The sequence below is a fragment of the Ursus arctos genome, unplaced genomic scaffold (genome assembly GCF_023065955.2).
Source record: "Ursus arctos isolate Adak ecotype North America unplaced genomic scaffold, UrsArc2.0 scaffold_16, whole genome shotgun sequence".
Taxonomy (NCBI): Eukaryota; Metazoa; Chordata; class Mammalia; order Carnivora; family Ursidae; genus Ursus; species Ursus arctos.
This window is the reverse complement of record NW_026622830.1, coordinates 8,188,904-8,214,383: the sequence shown is the minus strand read 5'-3', so window position 1 is coordinate 8,214,383 and position 25,480 is coordinate 8,188,904. Positions and strand designations below refer to the sequence as shown.

Genomic DNA, 25,480 nt, shown 5'->3' with positions numbered 1-25,480 from the left:
CAGCCTTGTCATGGACAAAGACTAGGAGAGAGGACAGTCCTCTGATAAAAAGACAAGTGAACCCCTCTGGCCCACGGATGCTTAGTTGGACGGCATATTAGAACCGCCTGGGCTGTGTTGAAGCCAATGCCCCTGCCCAGACCCCACTCGGGCCAATTAAATGAGAATTTCTGGAGGTCTGCAGAATCCCAGGGAATTGCAATGTGCCCCGGGGCTGAGAACAACTGGAGTCGAGGGAGGGGAAGGCCCGAGGTTGAAGCCCTGTTTGCCCTTGGCCATGGAGCCTGTCACAGGAAGACGGGTAGAGGTGGGGGAGGGATTTTAGCCAGAGAAAAGAGCATGACAAATGTAGCGATGAGGAGGGAATAGGCCTGGGGAAGGTTTGGGGTGAGGTTATTCAGTTCATCGAAGGTGGAGGGGGTATGACATCATGGTGGTTAGGGAAATGCCACCCTGAGCCGGACTGGGGAAGTGCTTAAGGAGAAGGTGCTGTGGAAGGTTCTGGGCTGGAGCAGCCTTGCTGTCCCTCACCATGAGGGTGGGGTACAGGGCAACGAGACCCAATAGCAGCAGAGAGTAGAGAGTTCCCTCAGGGAACTTCAAGGCAGAGAAGGCCCCACCTCTACCCCAGAGTGAGATGTCCGTGTTTGCCTACAATACAAAAAATGCAATGAGTCAAAAGAGGACAATGGCATCAAAAGGCAAAAAGACTAGAGCTCTTTTCTCTCAATCCCTCCTCCCTGAACACACACACCTGACGGCAGTGGAGAAGTAAGAGTAAGTCCTACCCCTTCCAGATGGTAACTCCAAGGTCACATCAGAGCTTGATTCCAGAAAAAACTGGAATGAATGTTAAAATGGATATGAGATGGAAGTTTATATTTTTTTCAATTTTTTAAAAGATTTTATTTATTTATTTGTCGGGGAGAGAGAGAGCACAAGCTGGGGCGGGGGGGAGCAGCAGGCAGAGGGAGAAGCAGACTCCCCGCTGAGCAGGGAGCCCAGTGCAGGACTCGATCCCAGGACCCCGGGATCATGACTGCAGCCGAAGGCAGACACTTAACCAACTGAGCCACCCAGGCGGCCCAAGACTGAAGTTTTTAAATTGGACTGGACTTTTGAATCCCTGCAAGGTTTGAGATCTGGCTATGATAGCATAAGAATTAGGAAAGAAGCTATTTATCAGGTGTCTACCAGGAGCGCCACACGGACGCAGTGACTGGGCGCATAGCGGCGAACGAGAAGCACACGTCCTGTCCTCAGCTGACATTCTAGCAGGGGTGCAAAGCAAAACCAAACAAAAATGCAGACGAACCAATAAATGTAACTTATGCCTCAAGCAGTGAAGATTGCAAGAGAAACAAAAGGAAGGAGATGAGGGAACAGAGGGTGAATTAGACGCTGGGTGAAGTCCTCCAAGAAGGGGGATGTGGGGGCGGGGGAGGCATCTATTCCGGAAGGCCCCTGACGTCCAGGCTGGGTCAGCTGCTCTGAGCCCCTCTGGTCCCACAGCCCACGGGCTCCCAGTGTTCCTCACAGCGAGTGGAAGGGCCTGATTCTAGGTCACTGCCAGTTCCCAGATGGGCATTTCCTGCAGGGAGTAAGAGGCAATGATTCTTTTCTGTGATCCCAGTCTAGACACACAGGGAACAATTATCGAACCTCCTGGAAATAAAATGGGACACGGTGGAGTCAACTGAAGGGGGGATGAATTGGCAGAAGATCAGGTGGTCCCCGTGGGTCTAGGTGGGCGTTGGGGAAAATCTGCCACAATGGCTATCCTCCGAGGAAGGCAGATAACATTAGTACCTCTTAACCCAGCATAAAGCACTCTGAACGGAGGAGGCACAGTTGGACAGGACTCTAGGAACAGAGGAGTCCTCCAACTCTCTCCTCTGCATCGTGGCATTTTCTCCTGACATCTCTGGAGATGCTGACCTCTGCCTCCCTGATCTCCCAGGTGCAGCAGGGTCTCGAGTCTTGGACAGGGGCTGAGGGTAAACCCCTCCTGCTCAGTGCAAGGAGGTGGCGGGTCTGCCTGGGGATCCCCCCCCCCCCCCCCCCCGTGAGAGCTTCATGGCCTTTCACATTGAAATCTTTGGCTTGAACTTGACCCCTTTCCTTGAACTGTTTTCTCTTAGACTGGCTTTTAGAGCGAACATGACTTCTGCTTCCAGAAAGGTGGAGAATAGGAACATTTCCTTATCCTCCCAGTAGCACAATGGGAAGTCCCTGGTTTCTCTCTGCCAGGTGGAGAAGAGAAGACAGACCAGCTAGGGAATGGAGGAACCACACAGTGGGGAGAGCCCTGGGGTTTCTTTTTGCCTCATAGATCCTAGACTTGGAAATGGAGGAGCCAGCTACCTGCAAATACCACGAGCCACGGACCAAAAAAACGCCGGCAAGGAGGCAGAAACACGAGATCGCTCACACACTGCTTGCTGGTGGGCAGGTACAACGGCACAGCCTGAGTGGAAAAGCGTTTGCCAGTTTCTTGACAAACTAAATACAGAACCACAGTACAACCCAGCAATTGCATTCCTGGGCTTTTTTTCACCAGTGAAATGAAGACATATATTCACATTAAAACCTACACATGGAGGTTTATAGCAACTCCGTTTGTAACAGCCCCAAACGGAAACAACCAAATGTGTTTCAACAGATGAATGGCTAAACGAAATGTGGTCTCTCAGTAGCACGGAAGAGTATTCAGCAATAAAGAAGGAAGGAAAGGAACAATATGCATTGATAGATTCAATGACCTTGATGAGCCTCCAGAAAATTCTGCTGGAGGAAAGAAGCCTATTCAAAGATGTACATGTTGTATGACTCCATTTATATGCCATTGTTGAAAGGACCTAACTACTGAAATGGAGGACAGATGAGTGGTTGCCAGAAGTTCAGAAAGAGGGTGCATGTGGGAGGGAAGTGGATGTATCTAGAAGGGGGCAGCAGGAGGTGGAAATGTTCTCCATGGGACCGTATCAATGTCAATATCCTGACTGTGATGTTGTATCATAGTTTTGCAAGATGTTCCCATTGAGGGACACTGGATAAAGGTATTTCTTTGTATTCTCTCTTACAATGCATGTGAATCTACAATAATTTCAAGATTAAATTTTTTTAAAAAGCATTCTAGGGTAGTTCTGGAAAGGTAAGAATGAAGAAGAAATAAAAAGTCCAACGGTTCTGGAATAGGCCAATAAATTAGCATGTGGTCTTCACGTGTGAGGTTGACCTCTAGGCTGCCTTAACCTACATTTCTACAAGTAGGAATGAACACATTCCATGCGATGGAATATTTTGCAGCCATGAATTCTTTGAGGAATGTATAATGAGAAAAAAAGTCAATGAAGATAGTAATTTTTTTAGAGATTTTATGTATTTGAAAGATAGAGTGAGAGAGAGAGAGAGCATGAGCAGGGGAAGGGGCAGAGGGAGAAACAGACCCCGCTGAGCAGGGAGCCTGATGTGGGGCTCGATTCAGGGACTCTGGGATCATGACCTGAGCTGAAGGCAGACGCTTAACCGACTGAGCCACCCAGGCGCCCTGATAATAATAATAATGACCAACCTTTATGGGTCAGGCTCTGTTAAACTAGTTAAAAAGGACTCATGTAATTCTTACAAGGATTTCATGAAGTAAGTACTATACGCAGTTTTTTCTTTACTGATGAATAAATTGATGCATGAAAAGAATATATAACTTGCATATGGTCATAGAGTAGATCTGGAATTTGACTCCAGGCCCAAATTATTTCAGAGGCAAAAAGCAGGTGCGCTCCATGCTGTTCTGCTTCCACCAACTCCCTTCCTTCAGGTGTTTGCTCAAATATCATCTTTCTACCAAAAGGTTTCCTATTTTAATTTCTCTTGTCTCTATTCCTCTCCCCTGCTATGCAACATGTTTTATCCAGAGACATACGGGAATGGGGTGTACGATAGAGAGGACACCTCAGATCTAACCGAAGTGAAGAGCTGTTTGATCAAAGATACAGGGACGACAGGATGGTCATCTGAACACAAATGAACTTGGTGTCCCACCTCGGCCCTACACAAGGACAAAATCCAAGTGGATAAAAATACTAGAAGAAAACACGGGAAAAATATTTATATTTTATAATTTTGGATTGACAAGACTTCTGCAACTGTGTCTCAAAATCCAGACCCCATAAAAGGAAAGATCGAGAGAAAAAAATAAAAATCCAAACGTTTGGAAACACCCCGTTGGGAGGCTGGTTTGAGAAGCAGGCGCTCTCGTTCACTGCTGAGTGGAATGCGGATTAGTTTAGTCCCAATTGAGGGCAGTTTGGCATTATCTACCAAAATTTTTAAGAAGAAAAATCTTTTCTCTAGCAATTCCCCTTCTAAGAGTTGATCTAAACCTCAAGTCACACACGTGTGAAAAACCAAATGCAGGAGGTTATTTGCTGCAGTGGGGGCACTAGCAAATGTTGGGGAACCAGCCCAATGTCATTGTTAGGGTTCCGGTGAACTAGATCATGGCACATCCACACAACGGAATACTACGCAAGCGTTAGAAACAAGGAAGTTGTACAGATATTGAAATAGTGTTGCCCGAAAAACAAAAGAAGCATGGAATAGAACAGTGTATATTGGGGCGCTTGGGTGGCGCAGTCGTTAAGCGTCTGCCTTCGGCTCAGGGCGTGATCCCGGGGTCCTGGGATCGGGCCCCACATCAGGCTTCTCTGCTAGGAGGCTGCTTCTTCCTCTCCCACTCCCCCTGCCTGTGTTCCCTCTCTCGCTGTCTGTCTCTCTCTCTGCCAAATAAATAAATAAAATCTTAAAAAAAAAAAAAAAGAACAGTATATTATATTACCTTCTGTGTTAAAAAAAAAAAGGAATAAAATTTTATGCTTGCATTTGCTTGTGTATGTGCAAAGAAATCTTGGAAGGATACACTTAAAAATGCAAACAGTAATTATCTATTGGGGTGGCATTGGTAGACAGGTAGACCATTTTTAGAATTTCTTATTTTGAGCCAGGAATTACATCTAAAAATCAAAATTAAAACAAAATGTAGGTGACTAATTCCAAATTTTAAAAAACACCCAGAGGGCAAAACTAAACACAGTTGGAAAGATGATGCCTTACACATTGAGTTATTTGTAGAAGGATCTTTGTTCCTAAGTACAAATATGTCTTTGCTATTCTCATCAGGCCTCCAGATCATTCTCAGCAAACAGTAACTTTGAAGCAAAAATGCTCCCCAGGAAATATCTGGAAACTTCTTTGATACAAGCAGGTGTTCACGGTGTCAGCTTGTTTTTCATCTGGATGGAAGAAGCCTATTTTCTCCCTTTGCTCTTGGCTTCAAAGGGCAAACAGACAGGAACACTAGTTAAGTGATAACAATTTGTCATGTTGAAAAATAATGCCGCCTTATCATAATTTGATTGTCTATAATAAAACCCATATGGAACTTCTGGCACCTTCCTTCAACTGTGAATTGTCAACTGGATTTCGGCCTCTTGAAGCAACGTCTACACTGTCAAAGTGAAAACATAAGCCATGAAAGCCTTGTCTGGAGCTATTAGTGATCAATGTCTCCCCCATCTAGGTTTCTTCACTGATGGGGAGCCCCTGGTTTCAGTTTGAATTGTTGTACCAAGAATCAGTGCCTAGCGTACAGTTTAACACGAGAAAATTTGTCCAAAGAACATTGAATGGTACAGAAACCCATTACTCTGTTCCTTTCCATCTGTTAGAAATTTGAGCCACATGCTGCCTGGGATAAAAGGGAAAGCTCTGTTTCCTCTCCCACTTGGATGGCATCACGTGCTAGCAGCAATGATCTCCAGACTGTCTTCCTCAGAGAGTACCGTCACCTGCACGGAGCCAGTGTCAGATCGAGGGAGAAAAATGGAATTTGGTTAATTCTTGAAGATAGAATTTATCTTCCCATTTGCCCAGAAGAGAAAGCAAATTAACAAACAAGCAGGAAGGAACTCCAAAACCAAAGTCTATTAAAAATGTTCTGGGGGAACTTCAAAAATTTCATATATATATATATATATATATATATATATAGTACATAATATATATTATATATAAATATATATTTAATAAATATAAATATAATATAAATACATAAATATATAAATAAATATTATATATATATATATGTTTCCTACATTACATATACTATATTCACTTTGTTTTCCCACGAAGCTCAACACCACCTAAGGAGAGTTTATCACTGTAGCTAATTTTTATTTTCCCCACTCTTCCTGCCCAAATTCACATCAGCTGATAAAAAGGCATTCGCATCATTCAAGCCCATGGCAAAAATAGGGAAAGAACATAGCGCCTAAGAAATGCCAGTTATGAAAGGCTTCAAAGACTGCCCGTCCACAACCAAATTCCTCTTTCTCATCTCCTACTGGAGATTACTACACACGAGTTACAGTGTATTTAAAAAGCCAGTGTTATTTCTGAACAAGGATTTGCCACCCTAGCTCTGAATTGCATAGTTCCGGAATTACCGTCAAGAAAAAATAACTTCTTGCGGAAACTGTTACTAGCAGCCTGATGCCTCAAGCCTTACAGCGCACTCTGCTGGAAGGATCCGGACATTACCTAGATTGTAGTCCGTTCTTCAACTCAGCCAGGCAGTAAGTACCCTGTGCTCACTCCGTTTATAAAAAGGAGAAAATATGGATGAGCAAAGAGGAGAAATGTAAACTGCACCCAGTATTCCATTACTGAAAACGACTGCTATCAACAATCTGTAATTTTTCATTCCACACCCCTCTCTGGGTTCCAAAAGGATGCATATGGGTGGGTAAGTGGGCAGATAGGATTTTTACCCTACAAGGATCCTTTCTGTTTTGAACCCTGCTCTTCTCACTTTTAACACTGTCTTCACAGGTCACTCATCCCATGTCTGTGTCATGCTGGCTTATGAGGTCCGGGGTGAGGGTGTCCCATAATCATCAGAACAGCTCCCTTACTGGACCATTTTAATCTTCCCAGCTTTTCTCTAGACATTGCTGGAATTAGAAAAAAAAAAAAAAAAGGCTTTGTGGATGAAATTTTGCCCATTTTCTCAATAAATTCCTAGAGGTCAAATTGCTCATTGAAAAAGCACACTGTTTGAGACTGCCAATGTGTCATGGTTGAAACAAGCTTCCTAATTAAGAAATTAACAAAGACTTCAGAGGATAATAAAAATAACCTACAGAGGTGCCTGAGTGGCGCAGTTGTTAAGCGCCTGCCTTCGGCTCAGGGCGTGATCCCGGCGTTATGGGATCGAGCCCCACATCAGGCTCCTCTGCTCTGAGCCTGCTTCTTCCTCTCCCACTCCCCCTGCTTGTGTTCCCTCTCTCGCTGGCTGTCTCTATCTCTGTCGAATAAGTAAATAAATAATCTAAAAAAAAAATAATAACCTACAAATACTGAAATGCAAAAGCCAATTTTCTTTGTCTTCTGGCGTGTTTCCTAAGAGGGGAATCTAAGCTGCATGAAACACATCTACAAACGTTCTACTTACCCATTTTCCCTCCTCTTTTTGGAAGAGAGGCAGTATTGTTCGTTTCATCTGCTTATTCTAATTGAAACAGGCTCGGCTGGACCAGCTATCCAGCTTGATGCTCTTTATTGTAAATCGTAAGATCACCTGCTTTAATACTCTGCAGACCTAACCTCAGGGTATTAAGAACTCATCTCGTAGCTCGGCAGCAAAAGCCTAACACAGCACCTCTACGTGATCGAGCCTCATTAATCCATGGTGTTGACTGATGCAGAGATATTGTATTTATAAGATTAAATAAAGCAGTTGTTCATTGTGGTCAGAGTTGGAGGGGGGAAGAAATCTATCAAAGAAAGCAATTCACACTTGCTTCCTGTGAATAAGACTTTTCCATTTTCTCTCTCAGAACTCCTCTACTTGAGAGGTAAGTGATTTTGTCAACTTGATTTCCAATGGCAAGTGAAATGTGGGTAGAGAATTAAGCAATGAAATGTGCTTTCTTGCCCCTTTGTTTTGTTGCATTTTTGCAGCAGTCATTGCTTTGCAGTACCCCCTGGAAGTCCACTGTGTATGATATGAAATGGAAAAACACAGTTGCTGTGGGCAAAGAGTGGGTGGAGACTGGTTCCCGGGGCAAGTCCCGTCAGGCAAAAGGGATTTGTGGGAGATTCTTCCATTCCAATACGTGCAAGCTGCAGAGTGATCGAGGCATTTCACGTTTATTAGAGCGAAAATATCCAGTTTACTTTTTAAAGTACTTCGAAATATAAAAACGAATGACCCACAGCCTGGGATATGTTTGTCATCTGTTTAACAAACACTTCTCAGTAGCGAGAAAACTGTTTTGCATGCTGCCAAAATTAGACTGCAGACCTTCTAAGAATGGTTTGGCTTCGTGCACAAAAAGAAAAAAAAAAGTCCCATCCTTTTCCCTGAATTTTTAGATTAGACGGAACTCCTTGGCCCTGCTCCTTACCCACTTAATTATCTGCTACCTCTCCACTCTACTTTCTATCTTTCTGTTGATTTCATTCATAGCCCTTTTTATTTATTTGTTTATTTGTTCATTTTCATTTTCTTTTTTTTTTAAAGACTTAATTAATTAATTTATTTATTTTGGAGAGAGAGTGGGGAAAGGGGTAGAGGGAGAGGGAGAATCTCAAGCAGACTCTGTGCCCCCCCCCCAATGCGGGGCTCCATCTCATGACCCTGAGATCAGGACCTGAGCCAAAACCAAGAGTCAGATGCTTAACCGACTGAGCCACCCAGGCACCCCTGTTTATTTCCTTATTTACTGTTGCTCTCTTCATTGGAAGGAAACCTTTCGTGAGGTACATCATTCTATCCACCCTAAAATCGTTCCTGGCACAAAGAAAGTACTTAGATGTTTGTTGAATGAATACATGAGCACATTCAAGCTTCTTATTTATTGTTCAACACCTGCCAATAGATTGGCTTTCAGGCTGGATGTACAGTTTATTAACCAGATGGTCACCCAAGTAGCTTCAAATTGTGATAAGTGCTAGGAAGGAAGTAACGTGGTCTGTGATGGAGATATTTTGCTTTACTCTCAACCCTACCACAAAAAAGTAATAATGTAAGTGGTGTAGCAAAGGACAACTCCCTTGCCACACTCTTGGGAGCAAGGGAGGGGTGGGGACTGGACGAGCTGGACAGTGAATGCCCCATCCCGAGGGGCAGCCACAACTTGCATCCTGTCTGGGAATATAGGATGAAACTTTCCACTTTCCAGAAACATCTGATACCTGGAACTGTATTGGGATTTCATAATTTTAAAATATTGTCAACTTTGACCATTTAAAAATAGTATCCGTCAATTAAAATATTAAAACACTGTCAAGTTCAAATAAAATCTGTCTGTGGTTTGTTGCATCCTGCAAGAGGCCATTTTCCAACTTTGGTCTACACGCCTAACTCAGCATTTCCAAGAACAGTCCTTCAGAAGCTATGCCCAACTGGTTAGACGGCTAGTAGTTTTATGGGTAATTAAGTTTGAGAAATGCTCAGTTAAAGTGAAACAGTCTGTTTGCTGCAGGACTTCTCAGGCCTTAAGAAGGCTGATGTCCATCGTGAATCTTTAGGAGAGAGGATAAGGCAAGTTGTATTTTCTAAAACTCTTCGATGGCGAGCCCTGTTTCGAGGTGGATCTCATTGGACTGATATTTCACAGAATTAGCTAATATCCCAAAGTATTAACTTCAGAAATTTTTAAAAAACTTTCGATGTTTCAAAAGGTTTCAAATATTCCCTCTTTTTTGAACTGATAGGCACAGGGGCTCTGGTGATAAATTCCAGATCGCTTGCTTTCTAGCCATAGGACCTCACGCAAGTTATTTCACCTCTCTGTGAGTCAGTAAATGCTCAATAAATTAGGGCTGTTATTACAACCTTACAGGAAGTGAATCAGACTGGATAGCACCAAAGGGAAAGTTAACTCAAAATTTATTTTGCATATTCATTGCGAAACACCATCACTTGATATTCAACCATGACGATTAACACCGTTACATGTTAAAGACTGAATGAAAAATACCAAGGGGCACCTGGGGGCTCAGTAAGTTCATCATCTGACTCTTGGTTTCAGCCCACGTCATGATCTTGGGGTCCCGAGATGGAGCCCTGCATCGAGCTCTGTGCTTGGTGACGAGTCTGCTTGTCCCTCTCCCTCTGCTCCACACCCCGCCCCTGCACGCTCTCTCTCTCTCTATGTATCTTTCTAAAGAAACAAATAAAATCTTTTTTAAAAAATACCAAATAAATGATACAGACGTATGATTCGACATAGTTTATCTCAGTGAAGGCATCTATATCATGCATATATTTTGAAGTCATTTTCTGTTTAAAGTTGTGTTAGGCAGAGCTGATAATGAGATCGCAAGAATATATTCCAAGATCTTTGCAAAGTTGCAACGTGATGTCTATCATCTTTATTTTTGTCAGGTTCATCTAACAAACATCACTGCATGCCAGGCAGTGTACCAGGCACTGGGAATGCCTAGTTGCATAAGACACAGCCACATCCCTCAAGATCACCATCTCCAAACACGAGAGCGGTGATTATGGTAGAAGAAATTTTTTCGAACCTCATGTTGTGACCATTAGTAGCTTGGAAAACCATTTAGTGGGTCGAAACCAGCATTACAAACATCAAACACAATAGGATAGAAAAGAATACAAAATACTAGGGTGTGTTCCGTGCTGTGAAGACAGCGCTATTCTGTGAATTCTTTGTTGCATTCGTATGCATGTCTATCAGGTCAAGATGTAAAATGTTTCTTACTGGCTCCCAGTCAAATGAGACAGTTGTGCAATGAGTAACCTCAGGTAAGTTACCATGGGAGCAGGGGATACTGAAGCAGCTTCTATAGGGCCATGATTTCCTGATATAAACTTGGATAGAAAAAATATATATATCTGGGGCGCCTGGGTGGCACAGCGGTTAAGCGTCTGCCTTCGGCTTGGGGCGTGATCCCGGCGTTCTGGGATCGAGCCCCCACATCAGGCTCCTCTGCTATGAGCCTGCTTCTTCCTCTCCCACTCCCCCTGCTTGTGTTCCCTCTCTCGCTGGCTGTCTCTATCTCTGTCAAATAAATAAATAAAATCTTAAAAAAAAAAAAAGAAAAAAATATATCTGGTTTCTATCCATGGCATATCATCTTTGTTAGCCGAGTCTGCTCTCTCCTAAAGAAACTTGACAAGCTGTCCTTGGACCCTGACACAGATATGTGACTGAGTTTACAATGGGTAACTCTTAGGAAACTCCTCTTCCCCTTGAAAGGACACTATGACCATGGATGTACCTACTTGGAACTCCAGCAGCCATCTGGAAACCACAAGTGGCCAAACCCGTGAACCAAGCCATGGCAGGCCTTGAAGACTGACTAGCCCTGGAGTATGAAGATGTGGAACCAACGTAAACCCCCTACCTCTAGAATTCTCACTATGCTCAAGAAATAAAACATTCTCCTCGTTAACTATGCCACTAGCGATTGGGTGGTTTTTTGTTTTTTGTTTTTTTTACTTGCAGCCAAAAGCACCCTAAGTGATAGACTACCCAAACTCCATTGTGTAGGAAGACCATTTGATCTAGTTTTTAATTCTGTGTTTCTCACTTTCTGAGAACTTAGAAAATAGACTGTTTTATTTTGCATCATTACTACTGACTGCCTGTATCATCCTCTATCCTTACAACACCCCCTCAGGCAGGCAGTAGCTTTCTTTTCTGGATGAAAACACAAGGTTTTTGAAATGACTGAGTGTCGCAGGTTTTGGCAATGGTTAGATCTTGATTATGGTTCTGCCACTAACTTAGCTGTGTGGTCTTGGGCAAGTAACTTAACTTCTCTGAGCTCTAGCTTCCTCAAATGTTAAATGGCAATAAAAATACCTACCTTCTTGTGTTGTTATAAGAATCAAAGCAGATAAAATATGCAAAAGGCTATGACGCAGCCAATGAATAATGAATTACTAAAAGTGAGGCAATTATTATTTTTTGACTTGACCACACAGCTAGTAAGTGGTAGAATCAGAACTCAGCTCCGGATCGCTCAAGCTCGTAACACTTGCACATCACCTCTGCTGCTGAAACAGTTCAGATCAAACGTTTCTTAGCGCTAAATCCCTACAGTTTATAAAAATTACAGTATCATAGCTAAAAACCTTGCTTACTCCATAATTTGCATAATTTAGAACAGATTTTTCCTCTGTATTGACAAAGTCTTCTGGGTGGATAGTTCTCTTTACCTGTTGGACTTGCATGGACTTGAGGCCGTAAGGTAGACAAAACAAAATAAAAACAGCTTAAAATTCACTTGGCACTCTAACATGGGAATTAGGCGATTTTTAAACTTTTTATATTTTAACTTGTCATTTCCAATGTTGCATATCCTCACATTTGAAAAAATTAAATAGAAATTTCCTCAAATACTTAATTTCGCCTAGTCACAACCCCATCGCACAAATCTCACCAATTTCGTAAAGACATAATGTTGAGCATGAAAAGTATGGGCTTGGGAGATGGGCAATTCTCTTTAGCTCTGTAGCTTGGAGTTGGTGACTTGGTTTCCCTAAAGCTTGGATTTCTTCCTCTGCAAAATGGTAAAGATATAGGAATTCCCACTTAAGTTTTGATGTTTCGATAAGACGCTTCCTTCAAAGCAATTTTGTTACTGAATTTGACTTAACGTATAGCATAAAAAACAAATACTGGAGGATTCATGTCGCCAGAAACCACCCAGGAGCGGGGACATCTGGTCAACCTAATGGAGAACTTGCCACTTGATGGTGAAGTGAATTTTTGGTAAAGAGAGAGAGACAGGAGGAGAAAATGTGGGGAAGCAGGTGGCATCTACGCAGGTCACATGGGGGATATTCTGACTGGGTACGTTTAAGGGGATAGTGGCAAATACATTTGGAAACACAGAGGAAAGCTGGTGGAGCCCCTTGAATATCAGACTAAGAAACTGTGGCTTGTCGGCAAAGGCACTAAACTTTTATTGTTTCTCAAATAATTTTATAACTCTTGCACCATTTTTTTTTCCTTTAACCCAAATCAGGACTTCTACCTTTGACGATGTAGCTTTCAAATTAGATTCAACTGTGCTATCTTGGTGAGCTTTGGTTGAGAACTATGGAAGGGCAGAGTAAAAAGATGAAAATGTTGATTAATAGTGGGGAAAACCATGATACTAATAATAGCTGGATTTTCTTTTTCTCAAAATGCAATGTCTCGGTACTAAGTTTTCTACATGGCTTATCTCCTTTAATTTTCATAAGTGTGAGTAATGGGAAAATGTGCTGGGCGGTATTGATATCCCCATGTCACAGAGGAAGAAACCAAGGCTCAGAGAGGTTTAGTCACTTGTCCAAGGTCACACAGCCAGTAGGCAACAGAGGTGGAGTTGAAACCTTAAGCTACTTGACTCCAGTGCTTATGTTTTAATTCCCTACTTTATACCATGCAGGACTCTGGAAATCTTGGTTCTTTAATCCCATTCCTACCGCTAAATAGCAGTGGCAGGCTGGAGTTGCCATTAAGTGAGATGAGGAACCTTGGATGACACAGGTAGGCATGCTGTTGCTTGTTGTTAGGTGTGGGAGAGGAGTTCAGTTTTGCACATGTCGAGGTTAGGCGAACCTTCGAATGGAGACATCGAAATTCAAGTACCCATGTCAAGAGGCAGCTGGATACTTAAGGCTCGACTTCAGGGGTGGGTCTAGGCTACCGACATGAATTTGGGGCTCGTCAGCAGACGGCTGTATATTACACCCTTGGAACTGGGGGAGGCTCTACGGAAGTAAGTGTAGTCAGAGAAGCTGTCTAGGAATTGAAGACTGGGGAACTCTAAGGCTTGGAGGATAAGATCCAGCAAAGGAGATCAAGGGACCGTGGGCAGCGGGGGTGTGTGTGTGTGTGTGTGTGTGTGTGTGTGTGTGAACCAGGTGAGGAACGGTGTCTGATGTGACTGGTAAGGCCATAGGACTTAGACAGGACTGAGACATCCGGGGTTTGGCTGCCACGGTGAGGGCGGGGGAAGGTGTGACATCATGGCCACTTCAGCAAGAACAGTTTTTATGGAGGATAAAAACCTGAATGGAGTACATGCAAAAGAGAAAGGAACACGACGAAGCAAAACCACGGAGTATTTTTCTTAATATCTGTAGCCGGAATGAATTTGAGGTTTGGTGTCACTTCTCACAACTTCCCTTTAAAAAATTACGTCTCTTACTAGATTATAGGATCTTTGAAGGTCTAGACCGTGATTTATCTTTTGAATGTTTTGCCAAGGTTGGTGTTTAAATAACACCTGGAGAATTTAGTTAAACTTTTAAAGAAAGGCATATTCTTGTCTGAATTTCCTGAATTTGGGTTTGGTAAGACGTTAAGCCCCTCCCCCTCCCCCCAACTCCAAGACACTTCTGGAATGACTGGTTGACAAGAGACATGTGGTGTTTGTTTTTTTAACTGATAAAGATCAAATTTTCATTATGTGACCTCTTTTCTTTTCTTTTCTTTTCTTTTTGCAACGAATCTCTTAAGTGCATATCTTATAGCGCCAGTCCAATTGTTGAGGGACTACAAAAATTAAAAAAAAAATAAAATCCCATCCCTGCCAACACGTTGGTTTGTGTGAATCACAGCTCAGTGAAACCTTTCAGGCATATAATTTATCTTTTCTTTGGCCTATGTAGTAAATGCTTGATTTGTTCATGAATTCTGGCCTTGTTTTAATTATGCTATGCTCTGAATGTAGTTTTATGAGGCACAAAAATAAGATTGTCGTTCTGAAAACACAGAAGATTTGTGTGCTTCTCCCAGAATGAAATGGTGGCATCTTTCTCCCAATTCACAGCTCTGCAGGTTTGTGGTCGGAATTCCAATCCAGGAAGAAGCATGCAGTGAGACTGGGGCAAAAGGTTTGTGTGGGTGGGAGGGGAGGGACAGCTGACACGGCTGAGCCCGGCGCATAATCTATGCTAAGAATTCTGAATCAATACATTGACGGCCATTTATGCCTAATGCGGTACTCCCACCAAGAAAGCCATTGATTGAGAAGTTTTATTCGTGTTACTTTCTGAGGGCTGGATTCTCTCATTACACTCTTGGAACAATTGATTTCTCCCTCTCCCCTGTCCGATATGGACGATGCAGCCAGGGATCGGATGAGAAACCTTAATAATCAGAAGGCTGTTTTTGTTTAAAACCTTTGCAGACATATGTATTTGAATATCCGCAAGTTCACAGACTGAAGGAGACATAAATGGCTATCTCCTGGCTTTTCCATGTTTTATATGCAAATAGTGCAGAGAGGATACGCAATATTCAGATCCCAGTGATACTACCGATACAAACACGGCCATTTGTAGTGTAACAAACACAAATGCAAACGTCATTGTGAATCTAAGGGAGTGAATTCACTTTTCCTAAAAGGAGGATAAGTTATAACTTGGGGGTCTTCTGAGAGGTCCCTGTAACTTTAAACTATCACCCACGGGCTTGACTCTATCAGATACCTGCCATGCTCCCAACATAAGCCCCCATCTTCTGAATCAAATCTCATTTTGGAACTTATTCCACTCAAATTCAGGTACTGGTCCTAAGCGTCTTTAATTTAAAAAAGCTGGGTTGATAAAGTACAACTCTGAAGTGTCCTGCACTTTCCTTAGAATAGGAGTGGATTGATTGCTTTGGGCTTTTATGGTTAACATGTCCAAGGGTCAGGTATCAAATGCTAAATTGGTTTTCTTAATTAAGGTGGGGGATTCGGAGAAGTCACTAGATACCTGTCCCAAGATGGGCAAAGCTCAGTCCTTCATCCTCTTCCCATACATAACTCCATCTTTTCCTGACTCGGGCAATGGGTTGGCTTTGGATGCCCAAGTGAATGGAACACATGACTATTCACAAAGTCATAACCTCCGAATGGCCGTAGGAGCCACGACCAATAATGAGAACTCAAGAGTTTCTGCTCAGAGTCAAGCAGTAAATCATTTCTCACATATTCATGAATATTGATGACCAGTTTCTAGCCCCAAGACAAGTGACTTTCCAGCTCCAGGCTTATACATTTGATGGAATGTTCCCTGAGCCAGTGAGGCCAAATCTCTTTGTCTGAGTATCTTCTGCAGACTGAGCCTCCCCAAGGAGAGCACTTGGCACCTTGCACAAGAATCTCAGGGGGTTTGTACCTCTTCTCTTGTAGGACCACAAAGTCCCTGAGGACAAGGGCTCTGTCCCAGCCACCCCTGTAGCCTTGTCTCACCTGTACCTGGCAGTGTCACACTCAGTAAAGATGTGATGCCTGGATGCATTTGAAGACCTACTTTGAATTATACAGAAAGCTGTTCAGCTGGCCCTGAACTGGTGCATTTGGGGAAGGGGGCATTTGAAGGACAATTTTTTAAACTTTTGAAAGAAAATCTGAAAATCAGTTCTTGGAATAGAAATGTACAGAACCAGGGGGTGCCTGGGTGGCACAGCGGTTAAGCGTCTGCCTTCGGTTCAGGGCGTGATCCTGGCGCTCTGGGATCGAGCCCCACATCAGGCTCCTCCGCTATGAGCCTGCTTCTTCCTCTCCCACTCCCCCTGCTTGTGTTCCCTCTCTCACTGGCTGTCTCTATCTCTGTCGAATAAATAAATAAAATCTTTAAAAAAAAAAAAAAAAAAGAAATGTACAGAACCAGCAAGAATGCTGATAGTAAGAGCCTGAACACATGACCCTGATTATCCTTCCCCAATTGTAACTGACCAGAATGTTTAGCTGGTGCCTAACATTTAAAATACATTCTTGACACCATCCTGGGTGCATTGAAACCACAGACTGACGTGATACTCATTTTCCTTAAGGAGAAGAATATATGTACAGTGTTTAGAACAGAGCCTGGTATACTGTAAGTGCTTAATGAATGACAGCCAGTGTTATTTGCAACAAGGCACGCAGTTAGACGTTATTAAGGCAACTACATTGACAGCCATGATATAGAACCTTGTAATGAAAAACTGAGCCCATCTCATTTTTTCCTGCTTCTAACCTCAACTACTGACTGCATTCCCAAATTTTGAAAAATACTGTTATTTAAAAGTCCAATGACTAAAAAAAAACCAAAAAAAACCAAGTACCTTAAAATACACTGTATCAACTTTTATTTCCTTTTTCATTCAAGGAGTTCCTTTCTCAGCCCAAATACAAACAAACTCTCTCAAGATAAAAAGCCGAGGCTGTTTTTAAGATCAAAAGAACCTGCCTTTCTTTGTGCAGGGGGGAAAAAAAGCTGATTCCGGATACCTCCTGAAAAAATATCTGGTTTTTACAAAGATATTACTCCAGCTTGTTGGAAAATAATTAGTACATAAAAGAGTCTGCCCAGAACTGTAAAAGCTCTTTATTTAAACCCACACTGTGGTGCAAAAGATAGTTAAAGATCAATCCAGGCTGTTAAAAGGAAGAAACGAAATGTATTCCAACAAAAGCCTATAAACACACTGAATGGGAAACAACTCACTGAGACCAGACAGGGTCGTGAAGTCTTTTAGGGGCCATTTTTATTCCGCCAATGCCTTTCCCCCCAGAATCCATTGATCATAAATGCAACCTGTCTTCCTCTACCTTTGATAAATGGAAGGACGAATTCATCTGTATGTAACTCACCTCCTCTCTTCTTTTACATAAAACAGATGTGTCACAGCTGTTCTTGCTCTTCAAACAGATGTTTCCACCCACAGAAACATGGGGGACACTCCACTACAATGTGTTATTTGTTCTAGAGGGGTCGACGGCTTGATACCTTGTCAGGGCCCCTTGGTGACTAAGAGCGAAGTAGGTGCCATCGTCCTGCCCATCGGAGCCCCCCTCCCCCCAGCCCCCCCAAGCTGGTGTTCACAAAATGGATTGCCCTCATGCAGCACTTACCCTCTCTGCAGGGACATCCTCGGAGGGCCTGGACAATCCGGAAACTTCCTCGGCCTGGTCTTGACGCTCTGCGCCCTTGGCTTCCTGGTGGCTGTCGACAGGTGCCTTTTCCCGTCCCTTGTCCAGTTTGAAGAGTTTGTCCAAAAAGCTGGAGTCCTTGGGCTTGGAGGGGGCTGCTCCTCCTGACTCAGGTGAGACAGGCGCTGGTCCCCAAGTGGCAGAGAAGCCTCCGTCCCCGGCCGGGCCCTGGCCTGGGGTTTTATGCGGGTCGTGCCCCGGCGCAGCTGCCACCGGAAGTGCCCCGCTCTCACTTGGGTCTTTGTTCGGTAGAGCGTTCTTGGAGCTGACATCAAGCTTCACTGATCCAGTGCATGAATCCGTGGCTTGGTCTCCAGTACGTCCTGGTACAGGCCGAGAGAGTGTCAAGAAAAAACGAGATTTAGCAGCTGGTGCCTCGGGTTTGGCCTCTCTCCCAAGATTCTTTCCGTTGGCATCTGCAACAGCGCCGATCTCCATTGTCTTGGGGGAAAAAGTGGCCACATTATCCTCCTTGACGCTTATGCCCAAGTCGACTGTAAACACAAACATAAACAGCGGTTGTTCGGCGCGGTGAGGAAATTCAAGGACGGATAATGGACTCCAGACGTTTTATACACAGAGGCCAGCGTGAAGTGGGGGCTCTGTTGTTGTCCGCTCCCTCTGCACAGCAGAACTGGGTGATCTAGAACTCCTCGGGAGAGAGGGATGGGGGTGGCTCGCGAGGGGGAAGAGAGCTGGCTGGCGGAAGGCGCATCCCCGGCGCCCCACTAGTGACACTGGCGTTACTTCTCCGGTGGCCGCTTTAGAGGAATCCCGGGAGAAGCAAAGTGTCATGATTTCATCGGGGAGGCGCGGCCGGTAGGGGCTTGGGCTCTGGAGCTGGAACAGGTTTCTCCAGCTCGGGACGATGGGCATTTGGGGCCGGAGCAGTCTCTGCTATGGGTGGTTAGCAGCGTCCCTGGCCTCAGCCCGGTAGATGTCAGCACGCACCCCCTCCCCCGCCCCGTTGTGACAATCCAAAGTGCCTCCGGACATTGCCCTAGGTCCCTTGGGGTAGCCGGGGGGGGGGGGGGGGGGGGGCGCAAAAATCACCCACATAGGAGAACCACTGAGCTAAATTGTCTCTTTGAATCAGAGTTACTTAACCTTCCTGTGCCTCCATTTTCTGGCAAAATGAGGCAAATGGTCAAACTTACCTCCTCATTTTGTGATGCAGATTACATGAGTTGATCTGTTTCAAGCAGACAGAACGGTGCCTGATGTGTGTAAGCTGTTAGCATTTCCACAAGTGAGCAAAGTGGCTGCCCCAGGAGTCGATCCACGCGCCCACAGCTGCCCGGTGAGCTGCTAAGTCGCGGGGTCTGGGTACGGACAGAGAGCTGACTCCGACGTCTATGCTGTCTTACCATCACGCCTATGTTAGCCTAGGCTCGTGGAAGATTTTAAAAGCTAGTACTCAGAAAGTTTCCCTGTTGAAGGCTGGAGGGGCAAGCGTCCACACAGGACGGCAAATTGGACCTCCGGCCGGCATGGAATCAGAGGCCTAGGTTAGCGTCAGGCCTGCGCGTGGACGCGGGCTCTGCCTCCTCCTCCGGGGAGGGGCGTGCTTCCAGCATCCAGCTGTTTCTGCTTTGACCTCTGCATGGGTCTCATTGACCCGCTTTCCTTTCCTAGGCGCCTTTTACGAAGCAGCGCAATATTCAGGAAAAAAGGACAGACCACGGATTTTGGAATGCAAGTTAAACATCAAGATTCTCTGCTGATAAACTGTGTGACCTTGGTCCAGTCACAAAAAATCCTTGAACTTCCTGTAGGTAAGATGGGAATGCTAATAGCTCCCTTGCGGGATTGCTGTGATGTCGAAGGGAGAAAACGTATGCAAAGACTGCGGCACTGCTTTCCTGTAGTAGATGCTTAAGAATTGACAGATACTACGATTAGCCTGAAGGATTCTCCCACACCTTTGCCAGCATTGTGTTTTGCTTTATACAGCTGTAGCCAGCCACTTTTATTTTTTTATTTTTATTTTTTAAAGAGTTTATTAATTTATTTGAGAGAGAAAGAGCATGAGAGGTGGAGAAGGGCAGAGGGAGAGAGAGAAGCAGACTTCCTGCTGAGTAGGGAGCCTGACATGGGGCTCGATCCCAGGACCCCAGGATCATGACCTGAGCCGAAGGCAGACGCTTCACCGACTGAGCCACCCAGCTGCCCCATAGCCAGTCACTTTTAAAATACATTTGCAGGAAGACAGAAAAAAGGACAAAAAGAGAAAGGGGAGACTCTTTTGGTCTGCTCATATGGCTCGTTAATATGTGTCTCGCACACACACACACACACACACACACACACAGGTACACACTTTAATTAGCAATTGTTTTTGCCAAACTCTCGTATCTCTCAGTGTCTAGACTCAGGAACAAACAAAAAAGGAGAGAGAGAAAGGGAGAGCCGGATCCTGTGTAGAATGGTCATCACCGAGGAGCACAGAAGAGACGGTCCAGAGGCCAGTGACAAGCACTAGGGGTTCCTCGCAATCTCAGATCCCAAGGAAGTCACCCTGTAGGAGCACTGGGTATGCCCTCTAGCTCTTCTTCGCCCTTCCCCTGTGCTCTAGGAATTCATAATCGTGGTAAACACTGTACTCGGGAGAGAAGGCTGGAGGGAGAGCGGGAATAAGGAGTGATAGATGGACGTGTCAGGGCGCCAAGTAAGCCAGGCAGGCAGCTGACGCATCACAGTGAATATAAATGAATCGTGGGGACGGTCCATGCCAGGAGAAGAGGAAACAGTTGACAAAAAGGCAGAGACTGAGATTCAAAACAAGGAAGGGCTTTTCAAAATGCCAAGAGCATCCGCCAATCTCTTTCAATTTTCCTCTCTTCCATACTCTCCAGCCGGGAACCAAAAGAGCTAGTGGAAAACAAGAGTGTTACACTCAGAGAAAAAGTCTTTGAAAAAAATATCTTCCCAAGGGCAGACTTTTTAAAAATTGAGGTAAAATTGGCATATATCATTATATTAGTTGCAGGTGTACAATGTAGTAATAATTCGATACTGGTATACACTAAGAAGTGATCACCACAGGAAGTCTGGTTACCATCTGTCACCCTGCAATTGACCCCCTTCGCCCTACTGAACCCCCTTCCAACCCTCTTGACTCCTCTGATAACCACCACTCTGTTCTCTGTATCTTCAAGTCTTGTTTTGTTTGTTCATTTGTTTTGTTTTTTACATTCCACATATACGTGAAATCACATGGCATTTGTCTCTCTCTGTCTGACTTACTTCACTTAGCATAATATCTTCAAGGTCCATTGACATTTTTGCAAATGGCAAAATTTTCTTCTTTCTTATGGCCAAGTAGTATTCCACTATTACTATATATATATATATAGTCTTCCCCTTTGCCCTTTCTTCACATTCTCACCAACAATTGTTATTTCTTGTTGGATTTGTTGTTGTTTTTTTTTAATAGTAGCCATTCTGACAGGTGTGAGGTGATATTTTAGTGTGGTTTTTATTTGAATTTCCCTAATAATTAGTGATGTTGAACACTTTTCCATGTGCCTGTTGGCCATCCGTATGTCTTCCTTGGAAAACGTCTATCTATTTAGATTCTCTCTCCATTTTTTTTAAAGATTTTATTTATTTATTAGACAGAGACAGAGACAGCCAGCGATAGAGGGAACACAAGCAGGGGGAGTGGGAGAGGAAGAAGCAGGCTCCCAGCGGAGGAGCCTGATGTGGGACTCGATCCCGGAACGCCGGGATCACGCCCTGAGCCAAAGGCAGACGCTTAACCGCTGTGCCACCCAGGAGCTCCTCTCTGTCCATTTTTAAGCCAGATTTTTTTTTTTTTTTGCTATTGAGTTCTTTATACATTTTTAATATTAACCCCTTATTGAATAAATGATTTACAAATATTTTCTTCTATTCAGTGGGTTGCTTCTTCATTGTGCTGATGGTTTCCTTTGCTGTGCAGAAGCTTTTTAGTTTGACGCAGTCCCTAGACAGACTTTTTTAAAAGTGCCAATATATTGCTTTAATAAAAGATAAATTCTTTTCATCCAGGTATCTAGACTAGCCCTCAATGCATTTAGAAATTACAGCAGATGCAAACTTTAGTTCTTGATATTAGAGAATGGGGAGAGTATTTTTGAAACTTGTAAGAACTAGGACTTCCTAGATGGGACATTCCATGATAATGAAGGTCTGTCCCCCAAACTTGAGTGAGTGCATACCCAAGTCCAACACCCAGAGCGTCCAGTTCCTTTACTAAAATGCTTACCTCTTACGTGGGCACATGATCTAAGCTAGACTAATCCTGTGGCTTTTGCCGAACCCATTAGAACAGAGTTACACTCCTTATGCTTGGGTTGGCAAACCAGTGGGGGTACATCTGTAAGTGTTGGCCTTGGCCATCACATTCACAAGTGCCTGCCTGAGAACAAACTCAGATGAAAGCAGAGCCAAAAGATTCAGGGAGCAAATGCCCAGTGATAGAATTTGAATACCTGTGTCCAGCTATACCAGAAGTTGAATTTTACCATTATGTGCCCAACAGATCTTTAGATCTTTTTTTTTTTTTTCCTTTATGCCAGTTTAAATTAAGTACATACTCAGGGACTTGGAGAGAATTTCATGGAATTGGCCAATACCCATTTCACATGTCAAGTAATAGCAAACAATCCTCCTCTCGGGAAATTGTCTCCAGGCTTTTCAAGTCTGTCCAGGAGGAAGTTAGTATAGGAGGAAGGAGGGTAAAGAGAACGAAACAGAAGGAAGGAAGTTACAAGGAGTTGGATAGAAAAGCTACCAACCCTTTGTCTTCGCAATAAAAGTGAAGGGAAAAAATCCACTTCAGGAAAGAGATTATAACTTTTGAGATCTTTGATAAACATTAGAAATGAAATATGTCCTAACACATCGATTTAAATGTGCGTGCACGCAGACACACGTGCGCACACACACACACACACACACACACACTCACACATCCAATCTGAATGAAAGGAAGAAAATCCACTGGAGTTACTAGTTTTATACTCTTGCAAAGATGAATATTGTTTACATGCCTTCCTCACATTATTATGGAAAGAATTAAAAAGTTCCTTCAGGACGATGGGAACCAAGCTTTCAATTCCTATGAACAATCTTGAGACAAGTTCATCTTGAATCTGGTTTCAATAAAAACCTTTCTCATAAAGCAGACAAACAGATGACATACCAAAGAGATTTTACTTTCCATGAAAAAAAATGTGTAAGAGTTTCAGGGAGATAAAAAGGAATCAAGTAAGAATGCAAATGACAGCTCCCAAATATCTAAAAGACTTGAAAATTTTGATCTTCTTCGTGCAGAAAATATATTTTGCATTATGTGTGTGGCTTTTTAAAAGAACGTCATCTGAGGCAGACATGGGATTGAGAACTTATTTCCAGTGGCATGTTGGTGTCATTGTTAAGAACTTCGATGGTGCAGCAGAGGACCTCGGTTTGACTCTCAAATATGAAATACAGATGGTCCTCGACTTACAGTGCGGGGACTTGTGTTTTTCGGCTTTACAGCCGTGCAAAAGTGATACTCATTCAGCAGAAACTGCACTTGGAATTCTGTATTGGGATCTTTCCCTGGGCTAGTGTATGGGGGCGACCCTCTCTCGTGAGGCTCGGTAGTGACAGCTCCCAGTCAGCCATGGGATCCTGAGGGTCGACAAGCGGTCCACTGACAACCACCTGTACCCTTACAGCCATTCTGTCCCTCCCTTTCAGAGCAATATTCAGTACATTTCATGTACATGCCATAGTCAACACTTTGTTACCAAATAGGCTTTGTGTGAGATGGTGCCCAACTGTAGGCGAATGGAAGTGCTCTGAGCACGTTTAAGGTAGGCTAGGCTAAGTTATGATGCTTGGTAGGCTAGGTATAGTAAATCATATTCTTTCTTTTTTTTTAAGATTTTATTTATTTATTTGACACAGAGAGAGAGCATGAGCAGGGGGAGGGGCAGAGGGAGAGGGAGAAGCAGACTCCCCGCTGAGGAGGGAGCCCAACTCGGGACTCTATCCCAGGACCCTGGGATCATGACCTGAGCCGAAGGCAGATGCTTAACCAACTGAGCCACCCAGGCGCCTGTAAATACATCTTCAACATACAATGGATTTATCAGGAGGTAGCCCCATTCTAAATCGAGGAAGATCTGTCTGGGATCTGGCTGAATTACTTTATAACTCTATGTCTCAATTTTCTTATAAAATGGGCAAGAAAATAACAGTGCCATCTTCAAAGGGTCATTATGAAGATGAAATGAAATGCTTCCTATAAGATGCTTACTGCTTGCGGGCGTGTGGTGAGTCCTTGAGAAAAATTAGGGTCTTTTTCTATTCATATATTATTATACCATTACTATTTTATATTTCCAAACAGAGGTCATAAGGAAAAAAATACTCCAAAGGTTTAGCCTACAAACTTGAGTGCTCTGGAAAGACTTTTAAGAATAGTAGTGATATGGATTAATTTATCTTCAAAAATCTAAGAACCTGGGCCAGAGAAACTTCAGGAATGCTTCCCACTCTCTAAGTATCAAGTATTCTCAGTCAAAACAAGCTGCTTCCTCAGAGTTCTACTGACTATTTGAAACACATACACACACACACAAAGTCTCTATTACAATATTCAGAAATTCTGAGGAGGATTATCTTTTGGGTTTGTTTTTTTTTCATGTGGCAAAGTTCATATTTTCACTCTGTACAACTGTTCATGCATTGACTGTTTCCCATGTGCCAGGCGTTATGGTAAATGCTGCCTGTAACAAGCAAGAAGCATTTTATTTATGTGTTACAGCAAATGTATACGTTAGGTACTATCATCACTCCCATTTTACAGATAGGAAAATGGAGGCTCTGAGAAGTAAGGTCACCTTTCAACCATCATCCTGCTCTTAAGTGGTGGAGTCAGGATTCGAACCCATGTTTGCCTGATTCCAAAGCTCAAACCCTTGACATGTAGCAGAAGCAAGAACAGAAGAGAGGGAGAGAACAAAGCAGACGAAGTTGGGTTAATGGAATTAGTGGATTTTCAAGAAAACACTATGCACAAGGGAAAAAAACAACAACCATGTTTTCTTACATCTGGGAGACATTGCTGTGTGATTTTGTTTTGTTTTAAATAAAAATTAGATCATGTCATTCATCTACATAAAATTATCCAAAGAGGGCTTCACCCCAATTAAAATCAAGCCCGAAGTCTCCCATGGGCAACACCTGCTAGAAACTCAGCTCAGCCCGTGTCCCTCCTCCCCACACACCAGCCTCGTTCCCACCTGAAGCCCTCTGCACTAGCTGTTCTTTCCGCCTAGGAATGCTTCCCCTCCGATCTTTCCATGGCCACCTGGTTATCATTCAGGCCTCAGGTCAGGCCCCTAACCACCCTCTCTAAAGTCACCCTCCCACTCACCCCCATTCCCTCTTTGGATTCTGCAGCACATTCCTTGGTCTCTGAAATGATCTCATTCATTCATTT

At 43.6% G+C, this 25,480-nt stretch overlaps 1 protein-coding gene across 2 annotated transcripts in view; it reads right to left on the bottom strand.

Annotated features, from left to right (window-relative positions):
* The window catches only part of BCAS1 (brain enriched myelin associated protein 1), a 91,575-nt gene that overhangs the window by 41,890 nt on the left and 24,205 nt on the right, over positions 1 to 25,480 (bottom strand). For both annotated transcript variants that reach the window (XM_057312461.1, XM_057312462.1), the window contains exon 4: positions 17,923 to 18,494. In XM_057312461.1, coding sequence (XP_057168444.1) covers positions 17,923 to 18,494 — 572 coding nt within the window. The remainder of the gene's footprint in view (positions 1 to 17,922; positions 18,495 to 25,480) is intronic.